The sequence below is a fragment of the Corvus kubaryi genome, unplaced genomic scaffold, assembly GCF_017639235.1.
Source record: "Corvus kubaryi isolate FWS band 111438036 unplaced genomic scaffold, C.kubaryi_AGA036_p1.0 74, whole genome shotgun sequence".
Classification (NCBI taxonomy): domain Eukaryota; kingdom Metazoa; phylum Chordata; class Aves; order Passeriformes; family Corvidae; genus Corvus; species Corvus kubaryi.
In genome coordinates, this window is record NW_024582061.1 from 17,937,726 (window position 1) to 17,965,164 (window position 27,439).

General features: G+C 37.7%; 1 protein-coding gene across 3 annotated transcripts in view; it reads right to left on the reverse strand.

Moving 5' to 3' along the window:
* Positions 1-27,439, reverse strand: part of TTC26 (tetratricopeptide repeat domain 26) — a 59,356-nt gene that overhangs the window by 20,676 nt on the left and 11,241 nt on the right. For 2 of the 3 annotated variants that reach the window (XM_042051029.1, XM_042051028.1), the window contains exons 5-14: positions 22,291-22,340; positions 20,500-20,645; positions 19,074-19,245; positions 18,594-18,668; positions 17,292-17,394; positions 14,161-14,216; positions 12,295-12,348; positions 11,810-11,873; positions 4,731-4,819; positions 799-882 (exon numbers count right to left, since the gene is read on the reverse strand). In XM_042051029.1, the coding sequence (XP_041906963.1) occupies positions 799-882; positions 4,731-4,819; positions 11,810-11,873; positions 12,295-12,348; positions 14,161-14,216; positions 17,292-17,394; positions 18,594-18,668; positions 19,074-19,245; positions 20,500-20,645; positions 22,291-22,340 (893 nt within the window). The remainder of the gene's footprint in view (positions 1-798; positions 883-4,730; positions 4,820-11,809; positions 11,874-12,294; positions 12,349-14,160; positions 14,217-17,291; positions 17,395-18,593; positions 18,669-19,073; positions 19,246-20,499; positions 20,646-22,290; positions 22,341-27,439) is intronic. The other variant, XR_006020083.1, reaches the window with a different exon arrangement.

Consider the following 27,439-nt stretch of genomic DNA (forward strand, 5'->3'; position numbering starts at 1 on the left):
GTTGGGATGCGGGGGGAGATGAGTTGTAAAACCAGGGGAGCTCTGTTATTGACAAACCTGGTTAGTTAAAAAGTTGGAAAGACTGGAAAAACAAAACAAAACATAAACCCCAAACCAACCAAACCTATATGATCCACTTTAAACTATGTGGTGTGGGATTTTCTTTGTGGCTTGTCTTCTTTTCTGGTCTTGTGGAAAATGTTGCTTCCATCTTCATAATAGCTATTTGCTTTTGCATATTTTAGTTGTAATTAAGTTTCTGCTGCACAGAGACATAAAAAGTACTGGGTGTAGAAGTTAATCACTTCCAGCTGCATCTGAATGCTGCTGAATAAGATAGTGAGCACTTCCTCTTTTCCGCCCACATATCCCAGAGGAAGAGGTTTTTTTTTTAAACACAAATTTCTAGGGACACCTAGAAGCTCTTAAGTATTCAGGATCTTTTAGTTAGCATGCCCTACTCAGTCTGAACAAAAAGAGTGCCTGGGATCCCAGACAAAGCGTAGAAAATCTGATTAAGAGGCCATTCTTTGATCAATTAGAGGTAGCTGCAAGCACTCTTGTGATGCACCACAAGCAGCATGACTCCCTGTATACCTCACATTACAAGATTAGCAAGATAATCTTTTCTGAATAGTGTTCACTGAGAGTTTCAGTTCCTCTAAGAAGGGGAAGAAGATGTTCCACAGAACCTGCTTATTTTCAACCAACATGAAGGTCTGGGTGAAGAAAAGGAAGGAAATGGGAATATGAGGGAAAAGTTTCCATTGCTGTTTTTCAAAGAAAATAAATACATACCTCTTCAGCTTCACTAAAATTGCCCATTGCAGCTTTGGCTTGGGCATAGTTGAAGTTAAAAGTGTCATTGTTGTAGAAGTAACTCTGAAAAATATGGACAACCCCCAAATAAATACAACAAAAAAACCTCCTCCCATGATATAATAACATTAAAAATACCACCCCCTCCCAACCCCAGTCTGAGTCAGACCATATAAAGACAATGGGAAGGAAAAAGAAAATCCTACATTAGGAACATATGGTATTTATAAACAGTGGGCAGAAAAATTATGGACTAGATTTTCCATCCTACATTTGTGACTACAAGCACCGCTGAAACATTCCACAACATTAGCTATGAGAGATCTGGAAAATGTTCCAAGCTCAAAATTGCAGTGGCAGCTTTTGTGGGTATAATTTTCACTTGGGGCATGTGAAGACATGCTGTGCTGCCATGGTCTCTTTCCCCTCCCAAGCACTTAGTTCACCACTAGGGTGGGTAAATAGGCAATTGACTTCCTTGAGTCTTTAAGGGGAAGAACAGTTTGTTTTTCCAAGACTTGTCAAGGTTTATCAAGAGATCCTGGGCATCTGGTTATGTGATGGATACTAATCTGACAAAATGGATCTCATGATGCAGGTGGAGCCACAGTACTGGGCTGTAGCAGGCAGCACACCAGGTAACAGGACTTCTTTAAGCAAGCCTTGCTTACCGGTATCCTTCTCACTAGTTGAAGTGCAACACTAAGTTTTTCTCTCCCATAACACTAGACATGACACATCTGGTTTAGGACACACCAGATTGAACTAGCTGTTATCTTTTCTGAAAAGCTACATGGGTCAAAGCAGGAAATGTAACTCTAGGTACAGGTTAGGTTGATATTTGGGGTTGACCTGATCACAGTCAGACTGAAGTATAACTCAGATGACCAAAAGTCAGCTGTGTTCTACATTCAGCACCATCCCACACTGCTGGACCAGTAGAGCTGGCAGAGGTAAGACAGAACACAGTATCAGATGCAAGCACAAATGGGATTGAGGATTCCTGACCTGTGGATCATGCTTATGAAAGAGCATGGGAAAAAAGGAGGGTGGTTTACCCAATACCATTACTGCAGGAAAGCCTCCCGGGGTGCCTAACAGCAAGGTGTAGGGAAGAAGAAATGTTTTTCCTTATCCAGCATTTATAAAGGAAACAAAACTTGTGTAGGAAGATCAAACTTTTGGTTTTTTCCCTCTTTTGAGTGAAGAGGAGGTAAAAAGCATAGTTGGGACTGTACTAAACATACAGGAAGCAGCGGACAAATCCCTTTCCCAGTAGTATCTTCTTTCATGATGTAGGGACACTGAGGAACCTCTTCCTTTCACTGTCACAGGCAGTCTACAAAGGGTACTGATTTAGTCCACCCACATAAATCAAGCTAGTGCCTTGAAAGGAAAGGTGAGGGATTGCCACTTTGCCAAATGTCCAGGTTTCACCCCAACAGTCTATGTTAGGGTGCGCAAGCCAGTAAATACAGCAAGCTGTGTGACAGCATGAGGATGAACCAATTGGGGTGAACCTTAAGCTCAGTTTGTAAAAACATTTCAGTATCCTTAGGGTGAACTAACGGGTTTCACCAGATGAGGATTACGACACTTTACTGCATTCTTTCTCAATAGTAGTTTCATGTGAATCAGCACAAGTCCCAGGTTAAGTAAAGCTGGTGAGCCAGATGCTAGTTTTACTATGTGAATGCTTTCTTCTGTTCAAATAGTCCCCATTGTATCTTTTAATTAAAATGGAGAAGCATCTCTGTCAGGAACCAAACTCAAAAAATGTGTCATTCTGTCCTGGCCATATAAGTACTAGAGACCAGACCTATGACAAAATCAAAACCAGGAGAAATGAACAAGTTCCCCTGATAGTACAACACATTCACAGCAGCTAGACAGTTTATCTTTTTTTTTTTTTTTAAACCACATTATATGCACCGGACTTTACTCTCTTGTGGTCTTTTTAGAGTTATTCAATCTTTTAATAAAACCAACTGTCCTCTGAGTGATGTCCATTTCAATGAGATGCTCAGATACCCAGCTTAAAAATGAAGAATTCCCATTGTGGCCACAACTCAGCTGAGCCTGAATCAGGTTGTTTTTTACTCAGTTGATCCCTGACAGTGTTATAATGTCACTCTTGGGGCAGCTGGCAATACATTTATAATAAGGTGTCCCCTGAGATATTCTTATGCCTAAAGCAGTTTTAACTGCTCATGGATGAAGGTGGTGTTTCTTGAGAGAATATCAAGCAAATAATCTTCACAGAGGACAGCTCCATTTTAAGAGCTGCAGAGATTCTACTGAAGTTTATTCCTGTGAATGAAACACAAAGGTAAAGCCATGTAAGCCTTGCCTGTAACATGGTACAGAAAGAACCATTTGCATCCCTGTGATCTTAAGAGAAGGGAAATGACTTAAGTAAACCTGAGCATGGCTAGTCTCAGCTGAAAAATTATGAGAATGATCAATTATTTCAAAAGGAACAAGCAAAAAAAGTTTAGTAGGCAGTGAATTTTGTCCCATATACCTTGGAGGTGATTTGTAATCACATTTAACTTTGACCTTTTCAGGTTAGAACTGGTTGTTTAAGAACCTTTTCAAGGAAATGGAAAGAGCTGAGCATATCTGTGGAGTAATTCATTGCAGTATAAATGTAAGAAATACACAGGATGAATTCTCTGGAAATTACCATCTATACCTGTCGGCAATAAACTGAGACCAGATGACCAGTTCTAACTAGAAATTCAACTTTCAGATGGCTCAAGTTAGGCAAAGCAATTCTTACTGTTAATTTCCTTTTCTTCAATTACACACACTCTCCAGTTTGGGGTGGTGGTGGTAGTGTATCTCTTCATTCCACTACACTGGAGCCACTCCAGTGGCTAAAGCCACTGGGATTTCTTCAAAGGTCTCTTTCCAGACAAAGTTTAAAAACACTACGCCTTCACCATTTTTCACTCATCAGCTGCTTTTGGGCACCATTACAGCTACATGTTTTTCTTTAGATCTCATTTTCCTTAGAACATTGTAATTATGCTCATCTTGTATATCTCCCAATTCTTTTAATGATTTCTTTTGAGATTCTCATTCCTCTTCCCACCAAATACAGAGTTGTTTCAAGTCGAGTTTCAAACGCCTGGAACAAGACTGCAATCATTTAATCCATAATCACAGTCCAGCTTCCCTCTTTCCTCACATCTGACTTTAACTGTGTATCTGTAAGTTATACCCATTCTATCCATTGAATACTGGTGATCTGATAATGTTGCATGATGGTGATTTAAAGCTTCTCTTATTTTGAAAAATGCAACATTGTCTGCAGGGTACTCAGATATTTCTGCAAAAATAACATTCCTAACTTACTGCTTTGGTAATACTACCCTATTTTAGCCCTTCAGTGACTGCTTTCTCTGTAACATATAAGTCTTATTCCTTTCAGAGTCCTTCACGTCCTATCTTCCTTATGCACTCTCGTTCACTAAAATGTTGTCCCCAATTATTAACCTGTGACAATAATCGCCATCACTCACTTGGTAAGTCTTAAAAAAACGTGGACTTTTTCCTCCATGCTGCCCACCCCCTAAATATACACTTTTTTTTCACTGTCTTCCTTTAATTATATTCTTTATCTTCTGTGATGCCACCAGCAAGCCTGATAATGGTTAGATTGCAAGTGCAATGAGTCCATCATGCCCATCATGCTGCATGGGACCATTTTCTAAATTGCTTCTTTACATTTTAATCCATTTATTGTACTGACCACTTATGTCCCACTATCACTCCTGTGTTTTATTTTTACTATAAAAAAGGATAAATTTCTGTATCTTTTTATGTTTCCATTGTGTCTCACATAGTACAGTCTAAAAGTAGTGATTCTGTGCATTACAGTACTACCAATAATAAATAGTACTAACCTTGATTGAGTTGAGGTAAATTAGGACATTAGGAAACTGTCTAAGAAGAAAGAAGCAGGAGGACATGCACTGTCTCCCTGGAATGGTATCTAAAATTCAAAAGAGAAATGCAAATTTGTAGAATTTAAAAACACATGGTAATGGAAATCACTGCCAAGACTGCTGGCACCTATGAAAGCAGCTAGTTTCTAAAAATAGTGTAGCTTGCCTTTTCAGGCAAAGGACCATACTGGACATTAGAAAAAACCATTAGTTCATCTTGTCAACTCTCTCTACAGCATCCAATAACTATTGCAAGACTTTATTCAATAGCAACAAGTCTTTTCTGTGACACAATTTATGTAGTATAATTTTACCATTAATTATTCTTACTCTTAGGAAATGACACTTTATACAAAGCCTGAGTTTGCTATTCTAATGCCATTAGCCCTATTTCTTCAAAATTATGCTTTTCAGTTATCCTGGACAAAGAAACTTTACTTATTTTAATTTTAGTTTGAGCAAGAGAGTAAACTTGATATATTGATATATTGAAAATATTGTTATAAAAAAGAATTAATACAGGAACAGGTAAAATACTCAGCGATATCAGACAGTATGGAAATTATGTCCATGCATTTGGGATTGCCACATTGCTCATAAGAGGTAAAGCCATAAACAAGTTAGACATATCAGTTCAAATGAGTGTCACTAAAGTTTGCTGCTATGTCATCATAAACTTTGTTGCAACCATATTATGCTGTCACCTACTCTGACATTGCAAGCTGTGTTAGTGAAAACTATTTCAAAGCTTTTTTAAAGATTCTGAAGTAAGATTACTAGGACTGATTTTTGTTAGGCCCAGCCAGCAGACACGGATGAACCCAAGCAGCAGGGTTCATCAGGGTTCATCATGCAAGTGATGTCAAATCTCTACTATTTCACTACATCAAGTGATCATCAGAGAGGATGCTGCTCGGCGCAGTTTGGAAAGGTGACAAAAGGTAAGATCCTAAGGTTACCAACATCCCTGAAGTAATCCGCTCCTGAACGTTAGTTACCATCAATCCATCCACACCAGAAAATCAAAATAACTTTTCTGTATATAGAAATTTCATGTAACTAAACACCAGTCTTTTGACTCCATACCGCCACACAAAATTGAGCGTTCAACCAGAAACTGTATATTCTCCTTTAAACATAGTAGGTAGTAATTATTACTGGAAAGCACTATATAAGATGTCAAAATATGTTTCAAAGGAAAGCACAATATTCTCATTTTTTATCTTTTACCATTAGGAGATACTGAGCTTGGATGTCCTGTCTTTTCCATATAGAGACAATCAATCCTTATCTATGTCTGAACCACACCATTCAGTTCTCCAGCTTCAGAAGATTATTTGGTTATTTATGAAGTGTTCACTTGGGAGGAGAAACTGGCCTAAATATTTATCTGTCCTTTTTTACATGCAGGCATAGTTTTCATGACAAATATATGCCTTTGCAGAACAATAACAGGAACAGTTTTATAAAAAGGAGCCAAGAAACACTGAGTAACAAAACTACAGATAACTCAAAAATGTCCCTTTTCTCTGATGTTTGATTTTTGAAGTTCATAAATTCATGATTTATTTTGAACAAAATTTTAAAACATGCAAAGAAGACTTAAAACTGAGGACGCATTTTTAGTAAAAATGAATCACAGTAACAAAATATTAGAAACACAATACTCCCCTAAATGATTCGAATGTTTCTAAATTTTAATATTTATTCTTATGTCCACATTTTGGCAGAAAGTTTTATTATCCCAGCACACAGTCCCCCACATATTTATTGAAAGATTTCATTAAAAAAACCAAACAAGTAAAACATCCGTGTATCTCATACAACTCAGCAATGAATGCTACCAGTGACAGAAAAACTAGAATTTTCTAATTCACCCCATGTGACTCATGCAGAAACAGGAAAAATTTGTCATTTCAAAAAATTACTTAGGGTGACCTAAGAGAACCTCAAAGAAAAGACTGCATGAAGTTCGGAAGAAATGTTCCATTCCTCCCATCCAACATCAAATTTGCCTGAGTTGGTCCTTAAAGAGGACCACTGAAAACAAAAGGGTGCTCTTTTTCATTATGCTTGCAGTGTTTCTGGGTAGTTTGTAAGACTTACACTAAGCACCAGAAGCACTGCATTTAATGGAAATGTTAATGTTAATTTGTTTTTAGTGATGTTCCTCTTGCCCCATTTCCTCCTTAAAAGAAATCTGATCTGTTTAATTTTCCACCCAGTTGAGACCCTAGTAGAAGAGAATGAGAACTAAGTATAAAAATCTGGTTATATCCTCCTTCGTAATGTCTGTTCCATTTCAAGTCATTAGGATTAACAATTTTTATTAAGCTTAAAAAACCCCCAGTAACCAAGCTGCTGTTTGGGCATTATTTATTGCTGCTAGAGAATGAATGTTGAATCCTACACTCTAAGTGCTTCCTGTATTTTTTTTAGTTTTTGTTTTGTCTGTCCCCTGTCAAAGTGCACAACATCCAACATGAGATAAAATGTGTACGTTTAATGGAAACGACTTGCACATTAACTTGGTTTTCTCCATGTTCCTTGAACATCCAAGGCAGAGATCTAATTAAAAAAAGCAAAGGGCTTAGCTGATGACTCCAAATGACTTTACAAATAAATGACACTGTATTCTTCCTAAACTCCTGTTGCTGCTTTTTCTTAATGCAGTCATGGGATTTCTACAGTTAACAAAAGCAAGTCAGAAAAAATATTCCACATCTTCATTTTGATCCATTATTTTTTGATAACCCACATTAAAATAAGACGCCTTGTAGACTGTTGTGGTTTAACCCCAGCTGGCAACTAAGTACCACTCAGCTGTTTGTTCACTCCACCCTTCTCACCCCGACAAAAAAAAGTAAAACTTGCGGGTTGAGATAAGAAGACTTTGATAATTGAAATAAAATATTATTAGTAATAATAATAATGAAAAGGGGAGAGAGAGAGGAATAAAACTCAAAGAGAAACAAATGATCCAGAATACAATTAATTGCTCACCACCAACTGACGCATGCCCAGCCTCTCCCCAAACCACAACAAGCCCCTCCCAGCCAACTCCCTCCAGTTTATGTACTGGGCATGGTGTTCTACAGCATGAAATAACCCTTCGGCTCATTCAGATCAGCTGTCCTGGCCGTGCTCCCTCCCAACATCTCATGCAGTTCCTCACTGGCACAGCATGGGAAACGGAAAAGTCCTTGACTTTGCAACAACTAAAACATCAGTGTACTATCAACATTATTCCCATACTAAATTCAAAATGCAGCACTGTACCATTCTCTAAGAAGAAAATTAACTCTATCCCAGGCAAAACCGGGACATAGGCCCAGTTGCAAGCAAAGACACAGCAAAGGATTTCCTCACTCTAGCAAGCAACAACCTACTTCTGTATTACAATCTGCAAAGCAGCTAAGTAACTCGATAAAGACCTTAAAGGTGTTGGCAAGGACTGGCCGGGTGGGAAGTGCTGAAGCATGATGTACACGCTTGAACAGCATGGCTGGCTACTTAGGGAAAGCCCAAGTATACAAACAGCAAGAATTCTGTTCTCCATTCTAAATCCAGCAAAACAAAGGGAGCAGATCAAAAATGACCACAAGTATACTACATAGTGGCTAATATGCTAAGTTACCTAAGAACATAAAAACTATTATATTGGATCCAAGGTTTGCCTAGTTCAGAGTTTGCTGAATAAGAATATACAGCTATAGAAAGAAGATATTCTGATTTCACATATAATCCACACTGTGGTATGTAATGGCACTTCTGCTGAAGTTTATTCCAGCTTTCAACAATCTGCACTGAAGACTTCTTAATCGTTGCTGAAAAATTTGTGTTAAACAGCCAATGGATGTTTCACCTACAAATTTCTTTATACATTGTGGTTCTCACAAAGTTTCTTTATCAAATAAACTGTGTTATGTGAAAAAGTAATTATTGCTGTTTGTTTTAATCATCTTGAGTGATAATTTATGTCCACGTTCCTTGATTTTTGTATTGTGCAGTAAACAATTCTTCTCTATTCCTCTTTTCCTTGTCATTTATGATGTACATAATTAAACTCAGTATTCATTTTTCAGCCCATGTATTTTCCTTTATTTAATCTCTCCTTCTCTCCTACTTCAAGAATCTATCCCCTTTCTCTGGTCATCCTTGCTGTACTTATTGTATCCTTTCTTGACCTACCACGTTTTTAAAGAAATGTAAGAACTGGAACTGTAGACAGTATTCAAGGAAAAAAATGACATCTGTATACAATGACCCAGTAATTATTTTTGTTTTCTCTTTCCTCACTGATTCTTAAGATCCTCTTCAATTTTTCTCATAATTTTGCTAAATTTAATTTGCATATTATTACCCAGTCTTATATAGTCTTTCACATCTTTCATCATTATGGAAGCTTTTATTTTTACTACTATGGGTAATTTTGTACCATTGGTAAACCTAGTCATGTCATTATTTGTCTCCTATAGCTCATTAATTATGAATACAAGCCCTTTCTTTAGAGAAACAAAACGTTCTTTCAAGTGTTCAAATCAGGTGCATTTTATCCTTTTCACTCCTATTTCACTGTAAATTTTCTGCTAGAAATGAGAAAGGTTATTATGTAGCTTCTCAGGGTTGGTTTTTTGAGGTATTTGCTAACACATGGATTTTGAATTTGATTATACTCAGATGACTGTAGTGGAATTGTAGTTGCATCATAAAATTTCAACTCAGGTGCTACATAATTCAATATTGGTCCAGAGTTACCTGTTCACTTGTGCTTTCTCTAAGGAAGATAGAAACAAAAAGTTCATGCTGTTTATCATGCCACGTAATTGCATTTACTAGGTCAATATGGGCAGAACAGAAGCCTCCAACTATTATTTATCTTTCTATATAAAATCTGTAACCTGTTTAATATGCCACTCACTGTTCCCATCCAGGCTGGCTGGTGAATGATTTGGCTTCAATACGGTGAGTTGCCTATCTAAACATGTAATTGAAAACAACATAATTTTACTCACTGATAAAGGAAAGATACTTATTTTGAGAGAAGTTTTCTATAATTTCTCAATTTTCGATAATTTCTACCATTTCTCCAGTGGCATCCTCTATTATCTATGCTTATTTATGTACAAGCTATGTTTATTTAATGTACAATCCCCATTGTACATTAAATAGGAACAATATCCTACATGTCACCTTCCTCCTATCACATAAAAAAATTATTTTAGTTTTTAACTGCCTCTTCTAAAACCAGGCATTCCACTTTATCCATCTTCTTTAAAAACATCTAATAAAAACACTTACATTCTTGGGCTTCATGTGTTTGGTTTTTTGTTATATCCTACCTAAATAGAACTGTTTGCCTCTTCTATTTCCTATCTACAGTTTGTTGACCTCCATCTGTTCTTCATTTGAGGTTCAGCAAAACCCGTCACACTATTTTACCTTTAAAGGAGTTACCCTGAACTGTGTGCTCTTCTGTATGGCAGCTTCCTCCCATAAGCTTTTAAGAAGATGACAAAGCAGTTTTTACATGGAAGTACCAAGAGGGCAAGATGCTTGCAGTACTGACGTTTCCTTTTACCTCTGGAACCAATCCTTACCACAAGCTCATTTTTTTCAAGTAATCCACCTTCCTAATTGTACATTTCTGTACAACATTTCTGTTGCCATTTTTCTCCCCCTCAGCCATAGAAAGGTTGAAGTCTCAGCCTCTCTATTATTATTTTGCATATGAGTTTAAAAATATTTCACAGTAAAATTCAGACTTTTGGGTTCCTAACAATTTCAGTTTTGGTTTTGAGCTGTATCTTCACAAGAAATCCTTTCAGGCTATCTTTTCCCTGACTATCTCTGTATTAATTTTATCCATGTGTGCTCTGGTCACTCGTCACACCTGCATGACTGTTATAGGCATTAAGATATTCCCACAAACCGAGTCCTCCACTGCTATAGTTCACAATGTTTCTTCCCATTTTCTGGGATCGCAACTCTGAAGGGATAGCTTCAATGCAAAAAGGAATGAGTTAGGGAAATCTCATCTATGGAACCACTTCCAGCCTTCCAAAATGAAATTCTCTGCTGCATGACCTCAATAGTACCAGGGCTGCGAGGGGAACAGAATAGAATGGCTCAACAGTATTTCTGAAACTTTCATCGGTGATGCCACTCTGTCTCTGGAGCTCCTTCTCTTTAGTCACCATGGACACAGGAGACAGCATTCTGTCTCTGAGGACCATGAGCTGTCTGCACCATTAACATGCACAAGTTACCCACCTAAAGAAACAGTACTAAGTGACAGTGCCTACAGAGGAAACTGGTAAGCTCCATTTAGTCCAAATTTCTATGTTACAACTACTGACTTTTTTTAATTCGGGATTTTTAGTTTTGGCAAAGAGAAGGGAAGAGAAGATCTTGGTTTGGTCTATCATTGAGTCAGTAAAACTAAATATTGAAAATATACTGATTTTGGGGGGTGGTGGTGGGTGGGTTATAATACCTCCTTTTATTTTTTTCTCTTATTCAAGCAAGAAATTAGTCCCAGAGCTTCCATTCCTCCCTGTATCCAAAGTCCTCTTTACATTTTTATGACCCTCAGTTTCAGGGCATGCTCCATGCTAGGACTCTATGTACTTGAGGGGATTTCATTAGTGGTCCTTGATTTGTACCTGTGTATCTCTGCCTGTGAGGTTTCAGCCACTCACTCAATCTAATTAATTAGGTTGTTGTCTTCTGTTTCTATAATGGGGATTACTAGGCAAAGGCAAGCGGTCACTGAGTCTCTCACTGAAGACTTGGAGTGTGCAGTACAGCCTCTTTTCCAGGCAAAGTCATATAGTAAGGTTTGGAATTGAGACTTCTAATTTAAACTTGAAAATTTGTTTTAGATAACAATTTTGACTTTCTGAAACTCATCCTATAGCAGCAAAATGCCTAGCAACATTCCTGCTAACAGTCAGCAGCTAGACACAGATATGGTGGTACATATTTGGATATTTTAAAATGGGTTACTTAATGGAAAAAAACCATTTCAAACATACCACATTCACTGGCTGATTCCCCCACCAACTGGAAGAACTGTTGAGCAATTTTCAGATGATCTCTCTGGAAGAAGAATAAAAAAGCAATCCAAGATGAGTTCTAGGGTTAGTGCTACAATACACTGTGACAATATGCTCTGGGAACACTTGGGGAACAACTAACAGAAAAACTACAGCTGAAGCAAAAACAGAAAAGGTAAATGTGCCGCTCTATGTGCCTAGATAAAGAAGGACACTGTACAAAGCAAACAGGGTTTTTGGAAACAGGACAGAGAAATCAAATTCATCTTGATTTACTATCAAGGCCAGCAACAGAAGTATGCATTTCACTCATTCTGGACCGACTGTTGTACAGAACGAGGTTGAGAGACTCAGAGATCCTGCAATCTAAGAAATGACTGCCTCTTTCACTCCTTTTCAGTTCCCACAGATCTGTTCACATTCTATTGTTGGAGAAGCTGGAGAACCTCATGGGCTTTACTCACCGAGCCCATTTCTTGTCCAAGTGCTGCATTTACCACCCCTTTGAGGATGTACTCCTGGGAAAAAAAAAAGTTAAAGGGGATCAGAGAAGACACAGTGAAGATTTCAGAAGATACACAAAAGCCTATGTGTACATTATTTTCTTCATAAATTCAACTCTTTCACAACTGAGTTTAGAAGGTAGCTGATTACTGTGGTAGTGCTTAAGCACAGCACAAATTTAGGCCCTCAAAATACATTCTACCTGCTATGTAGTCACTTCTACTAAATATGCAAAGATGCTACTAAAGATGCAAAGGGGTGCTGTGTTTTCTGATAAGTCTTACAGTCAAAGACAATGCACCAAAAGGAACATGGTAACATCCTTTTATGCCTTCTTCACCATCATATCACCAATAAGTCCACTATTGTTACACTAAAGCACAGATCCCCTTTCAAATATGCACATTGATTAACCAAAACCACTGACATCCTTGCTGCAAAATTCATAGTGTTTCTCATCAGGACAAAAATGTCAAGAGGTTTGTGCTCTGTGTCCATGTGAAGTGAAATTAGGAACAGAAGCTGAGTACCCTGTAACCTCTAGTATGAGAAACAACTATAGTTTAATTCTTCTCTGAACAAATTTTTCTCAGCATGTAACAGACTCTTTTGTCTTACCCAAATCTTATAATTTAAGACTTATATCTATGAACCTGTTGTAGGAGGCACTCCTGACAAACCAGGAGGTAAACACAGAAGGAGAGACTTCTTTCAAGAGACCAAGAGACTAATGACAGAATGTAAAGAAACAATCTGAGAGTACTAGCCAGGATAGTAAGTAATCGTTTTAGCACACCAACTGTCTTACAGATGCCGAATTACTATCCTACGGGCATTGTGACAAAAAAGAAATTTAAGAAGTACTCAAGGAGATTTTACAAGTAGTTTTGCAAGTCTTAGCAGGGAGTTCCTTACAAGTGTGAGTGAGAAATGGAAAAAAAAAAGCACAAAGATTCTCATTTCAAAATGTGGTCAAGAATTATTAGCCAAGTATATTGGGACAACAAAGGCTACAATAGGACAAATAGCTGCAGAAAACTGTTCAAGTAAGTTTTGCTATACTGAAAAATGCAAGAAGTGTAAAGCAACATCAGAAGACACTCCTCACTCCTCAGCACAGAATCACCGGATCTGTGTTTTTGAGGTTTTCCTTTTCCCTGTCTCCCTCCCTCCCTCCATCTAATTCCTCCCTCCATCTAATTCCTCACACAGACTCATGAAAGGTCCCTTTTATGCCCAGCTATGTGACCTTTGGAAAATAAACAGCAAAGAGGAATAAATCAGAGACTAAAGATGCTGGAACAGCCACAGAAGAAAATTACAGTAGCAGCCAAGGGACACTGAAGTTTTCACTCATGGCAGCCAAAGTGTGATGGGATTAGAAAACACCATTTATTTAAGGTGTTTAATCTAATCTAGCTCATTTTTATTGAAATGGCTTCAGGACAAACTATATGAGCATCTGAGCTAGCAAATCTGAGGGATGAAAAGCCACCACCAGGCAGACAACTAGCTATAGTCGGAAGAGGGCTTTTACCTATGCAATAATGGTCCATTCTCCAAAATCAAGGCTGCACACAACAGAGCTGTGTTCTTAGTTGAACCCAGGTGGTACAGTAATAAACAGGCTAAGTACTCATATATGCACATATATAATACTTTATGCATGCACATTAAATTTATTGTTGGTGAAGGGATCAAAACACAAGAGTTTTAAGAGTGGGAATGGGGCAAGCTGTCCTCAGGATACCAGTTTTGTATGTGGCAGATTTCATAACAGTTTATAACCTCTGTCTTTATGTGTCATGACATCATTTTCCAATTACCTGTGGAGCTGTTGGTTCCAGGTCCTTAATCAGGTTATAAGCCTCCTGCACATCATCTGAAATGCCAGACATTAAAATGCATGACAACCCATAGCACACTGTATTAGAACAAGTCACTCATCCTCTACAACATTCCCCAAAAGACTAAGAAATAAACCATTTAGACAGGAGGAGAAAGGTAACTATAAATCACTGTGAATTTCTATCACAATGGTGATCGTTTTCTAGAACTCAAATAACAAACGCAGAGTGAGTAATAGCTTCTTTATTACTACAGTTTTCCTAGCAGAGATGGTTTGGCCCCTTTGCTCATAATCCAGCGGCTGCCTTCTCAACAGCACAAGGTCAAAATAATAAATCCATCATCTTCTTGTATTTTGTTTTCTCATATTTGTTTAGCCCTCAAAGAGAGTAGGGTAGCATGATGCGGTAGGGAAACTTCATCTTTTCCCTAGCAATATTTCGGCAGATCCTAATTAACAAGGAAAAAGCACTACTAATATAGATGCTTAAATGGGAAGTTTGAAATCTATAAACAACTTCCTTTCCACACAAGAATTAGATAAACTGAATAGATCCTAAACTTTACCTAAATTAAAAAAGATGTTGGCACTATGGTTGGCTTTGTGAACCAACCTAGTGAAGATCCTCTGTTACTGGCAAAGTTTTGTTAATATAGCATTATACCAACTGCCCACACAAATAAGCCTTATCAAACAAAAATTTTTTTCACTAGAACATACAATCCATGCAGCCATTTAAGGCAATATACATTGGAGCTGCTAGGCTCCCACCCATCACCTCTGCTTTCTTATCTATTCCTTTGAACAGTCACATAGTAAGGCAGCACAATGTACTAGCCAAAAGTCATTACATTTTCTTCCTTTTTTTTTTTTTTTGTCATATTTTTGGCTAGCTCAGACCACCACCACCACAAAATGACAGTAACCCTTATTTTTATCAACACAATGTAGACCATCAACACAGAACTATGCTTTTCAGGCTCCAACAGAAGCGACTAGCAAATCTTACAGGAGCAGATTACAGCAGGACACCAGCTGACCTCAAACTCTGTTGGGAGTCACTACTCCGAAGAGTTGAAAAAACAGGATGCATGTTTATACTTCAGTCATTCCAGTTCAGAGCATGTATTAGGACAAGCCTAGCTTTATCAGAGACCTTTTCAGTTTTGGAGAGACATCTGTAGTCACTAGAAGTAAGAATTTCTCACTTTCCTAACCAATGCTGCTACCCTAGCAAGACTTAAAAATGGAAATTAGCCAAACCAGAAAAGAGGTTTTAGTTCAAATTGCCCTTGACCTTCTTTGTCAGTATGCAAGTCATTAGTATATCACAGTGAAGAGCAGAACCTAACTCATGAAAATTACTGCAAGGTTAACAGCATACGAGTAAACAAGACTGATTTTTAACTGATGCATGAGATGCACTTTGTTTCCATGTAAGTAGAACTTAATTTGAAACATCTGTAATTATCAACAATATTACTGTGCAAAATAATTGGTAATAGTACCAATATTGCCTATAGTGACATTAGCAACAATAATACTGGACAGAAAGGTGGCTGGGGACAGCAGACATAGATTTACCACTGCCAAAATGTACTCACTAATTCAAGGTGTGACTGGTTGTGTGAATAAGGGGATAATAGTTGATGCTGTATAGCTTGACTTTAGCAATGTCTTTGACATGTCTCTCATACAAACTTGAAAGATAGAACTGGCTAAGTAAGACTATAAGGGTATGGAAAACTGGCTGGACTACCAAAGGACAGTGATCAGTCGTACAAAATCCAGCAGGTGGCTCATTACTAATCGAATGCCCGAGGGACTGATACTGTTGAATAGCTTACTTTTATTAATGATCCAGATGATAGGATAGAGTACTCTGAGCAAGTCTGCAAATGATAAAAGATTGTGAAGAAAGCTCCCGGACATTGAGAAGCAGCTCCGTAGGCTGAAAAAAATGGGCTGAAAGAAATCTGATGAAGTTCAGTGGAGGCAAAATGCAAGTCTTGCATCTTGCTTGGTTCGAAACATGCCTGAGCAAGTCAGGTGGGGAGCTGACTGGCTAAAGGCAATCTGGCAGACAGTGCAGCCTTGTAGCAAAGGAGGCCAACTGCACACTGGATCATATTAGCATGAATGGAGCCATCGCAGCAAGGCAAGGAATTCTTTATTTGGCACTTGTAAGGTTGCACATGAGTCTTGTGTCCAGTTTCGGGATCCTTCAATCAAGACAGACATCGAAACACTGGAGTGAGCCCACCTGAGGGCTCCCAAGGCAGTAAGAGGGGGCTAAGGAGAAATTGAGAGAACTGCATTTGCTTAGCTTTCAGAGGAGAAAGAATCTCAAGGGAGATCTTATCACTGTCTACAATTAACTGATAGGAGGGTACAGAGTAGATGGAGACAGGTTCCACAGAGTGAGAGAAAGGCAGTGGACATCAGGTAGAACAGAGGAAGTTCTGACTGGATGCTTGTCTGGACAAGGCTTTAAGCGACCTGATCTAATTCGACCTGCCTTGAATCACACAGCCAGTCAACCCACTGTAGAATAAAAGAACACAATGGGAGAATATGAATAGCTCTGAAAAACTCAGATATAATTCAAAGAAGCTGGCAAACAAAGGAGAGATACAAGAAGAAAACCCTTACCAACTGATTCTGGCTACCTCCCTGCACTCTTTAAGAACTGTAAAGTAGATTTTAATGAAATATCTTGTTCACAGTCACTTTGGTATGTATTTTGTTTGTACTGTATTTACAGAAATGGTTGTCCTTGCCTTCACAGTACATATGCCTACCATTCTCACATATTCAGGCAGAGGAGAGGCCCCCTCACTAGGAACAAATAAACACCACCATCCCCAGTGCCATCTCCTGCAACCCAAGAACCTCCAATACTCTGCTGAAGTAGGCTTTTTTTGACTGCACAGTATTAAAGCTCCTCTCTGCAAGCCATAGGAACTTTCACTTCACTATTTTCCAGAGGAACAGAAAGTGAAATAAATTACATTTTACTGCAAAGAAAAAAAGCATTGAGTAAGTTGAGGTAAGATGAATTAATGTCATCCCTGAAGGTATGAAAGAGCCAGAGGAAGGTGTATTTACCTTGCTGGAGATAGTAAATCACAAGATTCAGTCTTGCCTCAGGAATAACATCAACTAGAGGAGGTAGGACCTGCAAAGCCCCTTCTCCTCCTCGGAAAACCACCTGCAGAGAAAAGAAGCATATTGATAACCATGTATCAGAATCTTTCCTATGATAAGTTAATTCAAGGAAATTAATCCTTAAATTCCTATATAAACAGTAGGAAAAGGTCAGTGGCTCTGGTATTAGCATAATTCCTGCTTTAATACAGCTATAGAATTATACAGTCTGACAATCTTTATACCGAAGAATACAAGTATTTAATCCATATGTAAAGATTAACTTATTTCAGCTTTTAGCAGCTCAAAAGAGTGACACATTATATATAAAAAATTTTAAAGAATAACATAGTCTGAGATAAGGGAACACACACAAAATTACAAACTGCTTGTGATGTTTTCATGTGAAAAAACTTAGGCTAATGATTCTACATTTATTTAGAATGACACAGGATCCTAAAATGATCAGGAGCAGTCGATTATACTCCAGTTTCACATGACCATTCCTCCAACAAGATCTAATGTACTTATACAATAAAGCACTGGTAAAATTGCCAACATACAAAATAAACAATACTAACTTACAAAAGTCCAGTTTGAAAGCAGTTTTAATTCTCAGGGAAAGAAGTGTTAGCTTGTGACGACTGTTCTTGAAAAACGAGAAAGCAAGCAACTGCCCATCATTAAATATGAGCAATCTACTGTTACCAGTTGTTCAGCAAAATAATAATACCACTGAAGAGTAACCATTAGTTACTCTTAGTGACTCTTTTACTGCAGAACACAAAAGTATTCTGGTTTTATGAGCATCTTTTTTCCTAGAACTCCTTGCTTAGTACTTTTCGGATGAAGGCCATTTTCATGAGCTATCTTTATTCCATTTAAATTGTTCTGGTGCTAAACAGAGTCCAAGGTCACCCTGACTTTTTTCTACTGTGTCTTTACTGAGTGGGCTCCACAAAACATCTTGCAAAGGTATTCTTACACAACATACATTATTTTAATATGCCTTCATGGCTAAAAGCAACAGTATTATTATTTTCTTGACACAGTCTGAAACTGTCAGGGAAAAATTCCAGGAAAAAAAAAAATACACTTGATGGCACATTCATTATACTGGTAGGATTCCTAGAATGGGACTTATATGGCAGCAGAGACTCAATTAAGTCTACAATTTTTCAAAATATACCATTTAATGAATCATCATGAAAAGCTCTACAAATGAATGCAGTCCATATTAAATCCCAGAAATGCATTACTTACCAGATTGTGCTTAATGAGTTCCTTGCCAAACTCAAAAGATGATGAGGCACTGTCTGTCAAGTTCTTGAGCTCTGCCTGGAATTACATACATTCCAAAATTTTAACATAAAACCAAAAAAGCACAGAAGCCTAAGTGGAGCTTCAAATGAGCTTCAAAGCTGCCAGCAAGACACCTCCACTGGTGCTGGATGACGAAAAGATTTTGCCTTTCCACTTCTATCTAACTGTTTTAGCAACTGAGTAATACATATAAACACAAGATCAAAAGGATACTGGGAAAATGGTTAGGCCACTGTGCACATATGTGGACAGATGAGTAAATACCAGGGAAACTGAAATAGGTGACATTCCTAAAAGGACACAGTGACAAGGTAAAGGTCATTATCAACATTACTGATTAAGACAGATACAAAGGAAAAGAAACATGTATGGAATCTTAAACTAAAATAAAGGTGAGTTGAAGGACTGTCCAATAGATACCTCTGCAGCTTTCCCATTGAAAAGTCGGAAATGGTTACAAGCCTTAAGGTTAAGAGCAATGGTGCTGTCAGGAACTTGCTGAAGATAAACAGCTAGCACTTCCTGGGATACATCATAGTAATCCAGTTTGTAATAGCACAGGGCCACATATACATTCAGAGCCAGGTATTCCCTGCAGGAAAGAGGATTAAAGAGAACCTTTAAATCCCACCAGATAGTTTAACATTTCCCACTGCAGTGCATTAAAATCAGGAAATAAAAAGAAAGCTCTCACTTTTATACCTATTTTACAAGCACATCAAAACTGGGGTTTCTGAGAAATGCTTAGAGCTTCTCTAGTTTGTTTGCTAAGACAGATTCACAGTATTTTTTTCCACAGCAGCTAGTGCAGCTTTTAAGAATTACCAATCAAACTTTTGGTTTGCAAATCTGGGAAATGGTGGCAACTTCACACCAAGGAAATGTGCAGAACATGAGCACCGTAATTAGCCTGGCAAGAACATGATTTTCTGAGCAATACACTCAAAAACATTCAATATGTAAATAAAAGTTTGTACTGAGTACAATTATTTCAAAAAGTCCTTGTCATTACAAGCCGTCAAGCCAGAAGAACTAGACACAGAGAAGAGACAAGCACTTGTGAAAACTCTAAGTAAAAGGGTAATTGTTATGAAGGTTACTCATTTAGCTTTGAGTGATTGTTTCTGCAGGACTTGGAGGTTAAAATCTCTTCCCCAAGCATTACATGATGTACGCATTATGATGGATTTCTCTGAAACATTGAGGAGCAGATAGTACCAAAAGATAGCTGTATTCTGGGAAAGCAGTTTCTATTTTATTAAAAATACTTCCAGCCACTTAAGAATTCAGTTTGTTCCTTGTTAAATTCTGAACTAAAAATTTGCAGAACATAACAGAAAAACCCACTGATAAGTGTCATAGAGGATAAACAGAAAAGGAAAGAATTTCAGTCTTAAAGGAATGCAAGGAACTCTACATAAAACCCCTGAACCCTTCTTAGAAAGGCTACGAGGTGAAGGAGGAAACAGTCATTCAAGCAAGGTCACAAGATTGGACATCAGAGGGGAAAAAAAAAAAGACAAAGCATATATCCATTATCTTATATATATCTATAACCATATATCATTTCAGAAGAAACAAGTAACAAAATAAAAAAGATATCAGAATGAATTAACCAACCATTTCACTGAAAGAAAACAACAGAGAGCAGACTTATTTTTAAACATGGGGTTTTCCATAATACTTCGAATGAACAAAATTGAGGAGCTTCAACTGGTGCATATTCTGTGATGGGAAAGGGACATAGTAGTTGTGAAAAATGCCTACTTTCAGAAACCAACCAACTACTTGGAATTTAAATACCACCAATAACCTAGATGCTCCAATAGGGTCTAGAGGTACGCACCGATTATCCAGCAGAATGCGCTTGTAGATATCAATAGCTTCTTGGTAGTGGGACCGCATGTAGTGGATAGATGCCAGGCTAAGCTGATCTTCTGTAACATCTTGCAGATTCTGGTGAGAGCTCATCAGTTTCTTTTCATCACTGAACTAAAAAGAGTGTGACACATTCTCAGAAGAGTTCAGCAAGAAAAACATTTTAATTAACCAGGTTAGTTTTGTTCTTGCTGGTAAACAGCAGGATTAATATTAAACATCTGGAAAACCTCTGTTACTTTAAAGTTAATTTGACCAGTGGAGAAAGACAAACATTAAAGAGACAGATGAGTTCAAACTGGATAAATGTTCGGCTAAAACTAAGCACACATTTTCCTTTAAGGTGTGATTTAGATACAATTACATGTCATGTGCTTTGATGGATAAGAGGGAAAGAGCTGAATGAATTATTTCACAAACAGAATTTCACAACACAAAATTTCACTGTAATTATTCAAGCCAGAAAAAATTTTGCTGTTTATACATCCAAATCTAATGCCTCATGGATAGCAGAAAAACATGAGACTTGCAATACGCAAGCCCTAATTTTCGCAAGTCTTCTTTACAGCACTAACAAATTCACCAGTCTCCAGTTTCCAGTTTAAGTAAATTATTTATTTTTAAAAGCATTGCTGAATAGCACATAAAACACACACAGAGAAGGCTAAAAATAAGGAACAGAGTTAAACATACACATTATATTTGTATTACAATAGTGAAGTTGAGGCTGTTTACCTAATCAATCTACTCAAATCACTTGTTCCACTGCTTCCTTTTGCTGGTTTTCCTGATTCAATAGTAATTATGAATTTCTCTTAGACACAAATTCTAATACTATGTATTTGTTTTTCCACCTATCTGCTAGTTTTCTTCAAATCCTTCTCCTCCCTCTTTCAGCCAGTCACAAAATGATACTCAAGTTAAAAAGCAAGGTAAGTTGCTTAACAGAACTAAAGGCAATGGGCTTCATAGTTTTGGTAAAACCCTTTCTTTCCAGTGACTAACTAGATAAAGAGAAGTTGTGTAATTCCTAGTTCATCACAGACATCTGTAAGTGCCAATGCCACTGTAAAAATGGTTTAAGATTTCTCTCTTAAAACTAACATACATTTAAGCAAAGAGAATCTGACATCAAAGCTAACATTCAGGATTTATACTTCCTTTTAAGTCAGTGTCTTTAGTAGCAAATACTTGTCAAGTCTTCTGTACAGGATAGTACAAAGAACTAATTTAGGGAAGATAGCTATGTGTGGTAAGTGAAATAAGTACTTAATTGTTGTTGAAATTAAAGTACATTTCATGCTATTAACAATATGACTTCCTGGATACTGAACTACTGAGGATCAGTAATAGCATATACACCATTTTGGTCAAATTGCTAAGTATAAGAGAGCTGCAAGTTAGGAAAACTTGGTACATTTAGGAAAAAAAGGTAAAATAGTGGCTTCTACATTTTTGATTCTATTAAGGTTTCATGCTACTTGTGACCAAAAATGCCATTACATTCCTATTGTATGACTTATGTGAACTGTACTGGTAAGACTTTCCTTAGAAACATGTTGAGGGGATCTATTCTGAGATCAAGTTTTCACACTTGCTTTCTCCTCCACATTTTTATACAATAGGGTGGTTACGAAAAGTATTTGTTCTTCTGCCACCATAGGCATTTTAATTATTCTGCCTGGTTGCCAGCATAAATGACACATTATGAAATTGAAAAGAAAACAAAAAAAGCAGGAGTGAGGAAAAGACATCATACCTTATGTGCCAGGTGAAAGAGTAAACGGTTCTGGAGACCACTCTTAGGTGCTGAAAGGGAAATTCAGTACATATTACTGTAATGAACTACTCAGGGTATGTCTTTATATTTTTTACTCTCTTTCTCAACAGACATGAATGCATCCATATTCTTTCATTAACTAGGCCAAATACAGTTCTTCACTGAGAGCCCTTTGCAGGGTATGCCTCAGGGGAGGTTCTACCAATTTTAGAGTGGTTTAGAGGTCTTCCTCATTCCTATCTTCATTCCTTGACTATTTCTTTTGAAATCCCTGTTGAAAATAATTGTTCATTGGCCTCTACCTTCCCTAAGCCTTAAAACTCCTATGAATTGCACTATCATTTCCCTGCAGCGATTTCTGGGTAATTCTCTGGGGGGTTTTTTGTGACATACAAGCATAGCAGCTTTTCAAAATAAAAAGCAGCAACACATAAACTCAAAGCTCCTTCTGTGATGCGTCACATATGAAGTAAGTTGTGATCTATAATTCCAGGAATCTTGTCAACTTCTAGTGTATTGAAAAACCCAGTGCTTGCTACCGTTTTGTTAGATACACACATTACATTATACATTTAATATTTCTTCTGTCCTTAGGAACTAAAGGCACACCAAAGAATTCTACAGCCAGAGCAGGTAAGATTCAAACTAAGATATGGCAAGAGATTTAAGGGGGATATCTTCTTACTAGAGCCAGTAAAGTTAATGAAATTTCTTGCTCTAGCAGGATTAGGAATTCCACTGAACTCACTCCGTATGACACAAATTGTTAACTGCATAGTTTTAAGTCACTAGAGCCTTTTGCTTCACCAAGAGTGACAAACGTCCTTGTCAAAAACAGCTATTAATTTCTTTTGCAAGCAATCTTCCAAAAAGCCTTCCCTTGTTTCCTGTACTTTTCCTAGCCTAATGAGCACTCTTATTCTTGCTCAGACCAACCAGCTGGCAAACCATGTTCCACAGAAGGGGAGTACATGGAATCTTTACAAAAAGCAGAATTACTTACTGTGTTTATAAGGCCACAAAAGTGCAGAGTTAGCACAGCAATAGCCTGTAACACAAGGCTGTAATTCTTCTGACGTTCTAAACCATGAAAGAGGGCTCAAACCACCAATCCCTCTTCCCCACCATCCCCTGAAGATGGAATTTATTTTTTTAAGCAATTTAGGGAGAGATTTCCAGATTTCTTACTCTTTGTCTGCATAGTAAGTAAACTTCATAACACAGTGGACAGTGCCAAAACCCAGGCCATTCTGAACAGACTGGCAGTGCAAGGCTGCCCACCTACTTCTAATAAGTACAGGAGCTATTTCTTCCTTTTTTTCCTTAGCTAGCTGTATTATTTCACCATGTTTCTAGAAAGTAAGGACAGTGAATTGTATCTTTAAAGAACTGCTAGAACAGAAGTCCAAAATACATAGGTGCTATGAGAGTACTCACAAAACCACATCTTGTAAGATACTTCTAACAGAGCATCAAGTTGTTAAGAAGCTAAATGGTCTTCAGTCTGGGATATATGTGGGAATTCTCATTAGCCTAATTATTAAAGAACAGGAAGTTTTTCTGATCTACAGTAAATATTGTATACGCAACTGTAGTAGTATAACTGACATGATAGTATGGTTATTTCATCCACTGAGTCAGAAAGTGAGAGTACCTTAACTTAAATCCATGCTCTTCACTCTACATGTTCCCCAGCATTAATTGATAGGTTTTAATATCAAAGTTTAGAAGGGTTGCACATGGAGCCCACATGTGCTTTTGTGAGAAACTTCGACTACAACCACCCTTCACAATTCAAAACATTTGGTCATCAAAGACTCCAAAAATACAAGCAGGACACATTGTGGGATTTATACTGAAAATAACGTATCATATAATCACAGTACTATGGGTAAAGACACCAATGTTCCTTTTTTGAGTAGGTTTTCCTTATTTTTTTTTCCTTTTTGAGTGTGTTTTAGCATTAATTTCACTGTGAAAATTGACTTGCAAGCAGTACTGTCAAGAACCTAAACCAAGGATTTCTTGTTTCACTGGTCAACCAGTAAGTGCATGCTACCCTGGCAAACCTGGCATTTGATCTGACATCAAAAATATTATTTACTTCTTGGCAAAAGCTGGAGAGTTAGCACACATTATTTAACACCTAAAAACAGGCAAAAGATGAAATCTGAGTTTTGATGGTATGCATGGATACATGGAGGGTGGAAAAATGTTCTGCTTTGTAAGATATTATATGATACTAGCTATCTGATATTCTTTTTAATAAGTTGCTTAAAACCCTACACATATATAACCCTCTCGATATAGTAAGCAGCAATATGGAAACATTCAGTATCTACAGTTTCTTTTCTCTTGGTGCCAAATGCATTCTTTGAGGAAGACAAGGAAACATATGAACAAGGTCAGATTAGTTTTCAGAAAGAATGGAGTTATGAATATTGGATAAAGATGTGTCAATCACTGGAGCAGGAAGTGATACAACTGCCTCATCAGAGATAATGATTTTTAAGGGATATTTAAGGGACATTAGGGTTGTTCTTTTATTATTCTCTGCTGCTACTGAATTTCATTGTCACTGATCTATTAATGCTACAACGAAGCACAATCTTCTTTTCCTGTTCCACTTTTTCAAGACAATGACTACTTTTTTTTTTTTTTAAATCAGCACTAAGCAATCTTGGGATCACAACAAACATGATGACAATGCTGCACGGCAACAAATTGGACCTTGCTTCAGGTCCAGTATTGGCCTTGTATTCAAGCACTGAAATAGCTGGATAGGATATATCTCTTTCCACCTACGAAACGCACTGATATTCCTTTGCTAGAATTTTTGTCGTGATCAGTGCTGTTTTTCCAAGCACTAAAGTCATAGCTGTCATGGATCTGAAAAAGTGTTCTGTATATTTTCATGTGCTGACACTGACAGGCACCCAGTGAAGTATTTGTTAAAATATATAATAAGCAGCTACAGTAAGAATGAAGACAGTTGTCTTCACTAATTATTTGTACCGATTTGGCCAAATTTAGAAATATATCCTCTGAGAGAAGGCAGGTTACCACCCCTCCCCCACCAGGTTTGGGGAAAATAAATTTTCCTCAAAGGAAAGTGAAAGAGATAAAAATTATTTATTTAACAAACACACGGGAAAAGGAAAATAATGCTAAATAATAAAATCTCTCGCTGTTGAGAAAAAACCTGGGAAAGTGTTCGAGCCCTCCCTTTGGTCTCCTCGGAGCTGGGGCTTGGCCCAGGGCCAGGCCCTCTGTGCCCGGTGGAAAGTCCCCCTGATGTGTTCTAATATTGAAGCAGTCCAGCAGAAAAGGGAGAAAATCCGAAATTGCAGGGAAGGAAAAAAAATTCAACTCTCAGTCTCTCTCCGGAGAAAAAGAAGCTGAACCACTGGCCAAAAGCTGACTGGAAAGCAGCAAGCCGGCTGCTTCCTCCCTCCCCTGCCGCGGCTGGAAAAAAAAGCGCTATCTCTGTGTGACCTTGAACAAGCTGCAAACTGCTTTGAAAAAGTTTTGCTCAGTTTTTTCCTTCCCCCTCTCAGGCTCAGTTTAGAGGCATAGAAAGGCACAAAGTTAATTTCTGGGCATAGGGCAGCAACATGGGATACAATCATAAAGTCACCCCAAGACATTATTACAAAAAAAGTTAAACTCACTAGAAATGGCAGCTGAGACTCTTGGTGGGTTCCATATTGCACCAAAAGATGATGAAATAGAGTCATGGGCAATCTGGCATTTGTGCCCTCTCATAAGAGTGCAAGGCACTCCTGGTTATGCATCCAGCATTAACAAATCCCATCTAGCACATAATGCATATGCTATAGCAGCCCTTCACACATCAACAGGCATAGAACACACCTTAAACACACATAGCAGGAGCTGGTAGGAATGAAGCATGGCTGAGAAGGCTCCATCCTGACAGTAGAAAATATGACCAGAGGAAATCTTATTCTCCTTGTCCCTGATCGAGACAACACACTGCTCACCTGAACACAGTAGCTGAATGAAGCCCTCTGTGCCTCAAAACCAAAGTTTTACTGGTGGAGGGGAAAATGAAAGGGAATGGGGAAAATGTTAAAAAAACCCCATGGTCCAGCAGTGAAGTTTACACTTACACTCACTTGAATAGCTCAACTGTTCAGAATTTTCTTGAATGAAATTTACAGAGGATATTCTGAAATTTTACTATTCCCACAAAACTTAAATGGCAGTTCGGCTATGTTCAGTTACTTGCAACACACACACATTTCATTTCAGTCATACTAAGCACAATAAATTAAAGATCATCAAATTAATTGTTCCTGGGCTGTAGCTTCCACTATACTTTAAAAAACAAAACAAGAAAATAAGATTATTAGCTTTTAAACATGATATTTTCACTTGGGCACTCTCAAAGTTCCATATATGAAATGGCTGGTTTGAAACCTCAGCTAAAATGCACCAAAAATAACTACTGTTGTCAAGAAACACAGTAAAACAACAGGCAGATAGTTTTTCATGCAGGTGAACATGCAATCCTAAGGGAAAAAAACCCAGTAACTGTTCCATGCCTGCTTGTAACTGCACATTTTAACTGGTGACAACTATTTCACACCGGAGAAACATCACTTCATGAATAAGCAAAACCGGTTTGGAAAATGCCATTGTTCTTCCTAACCCATCTCTGTTCTGCTCTTGTACAATATTGCTCCTTGAATATAGGCTGTAAAATGAGTTCTCTATTCAGTTAAACCACATTCAGATCTGACACATACAGAGATGTGAAGAAGCAAAGAAATTACAAAGCTTTTCCCATCAAAAATTGGAAGGGATGAAAAAAACCCCCAACTTTAATGAATGGTTCAGCAATACAACCCTGTCTGTGCACGAATCTTAAATTTAATTCTAAGATCCCATTTATCCTAAAAAGACTGTTTTTCATAACAGACTTAACTGCAGCCCCACTTATGTGCACATTTTGTGGTTTAAAAGAACAATTTTAGTTCTTATGTTTTAGTTCTTAGTTTCTTTCTTAATGTAAGCCAACAGCTTCTGAGAGCACTATGCAGGCTTCTAAACACTCAAATCAGTTGCCAGGATCACAGTCCAAGTGTGCCAGGCTGAGAGTCTGTTC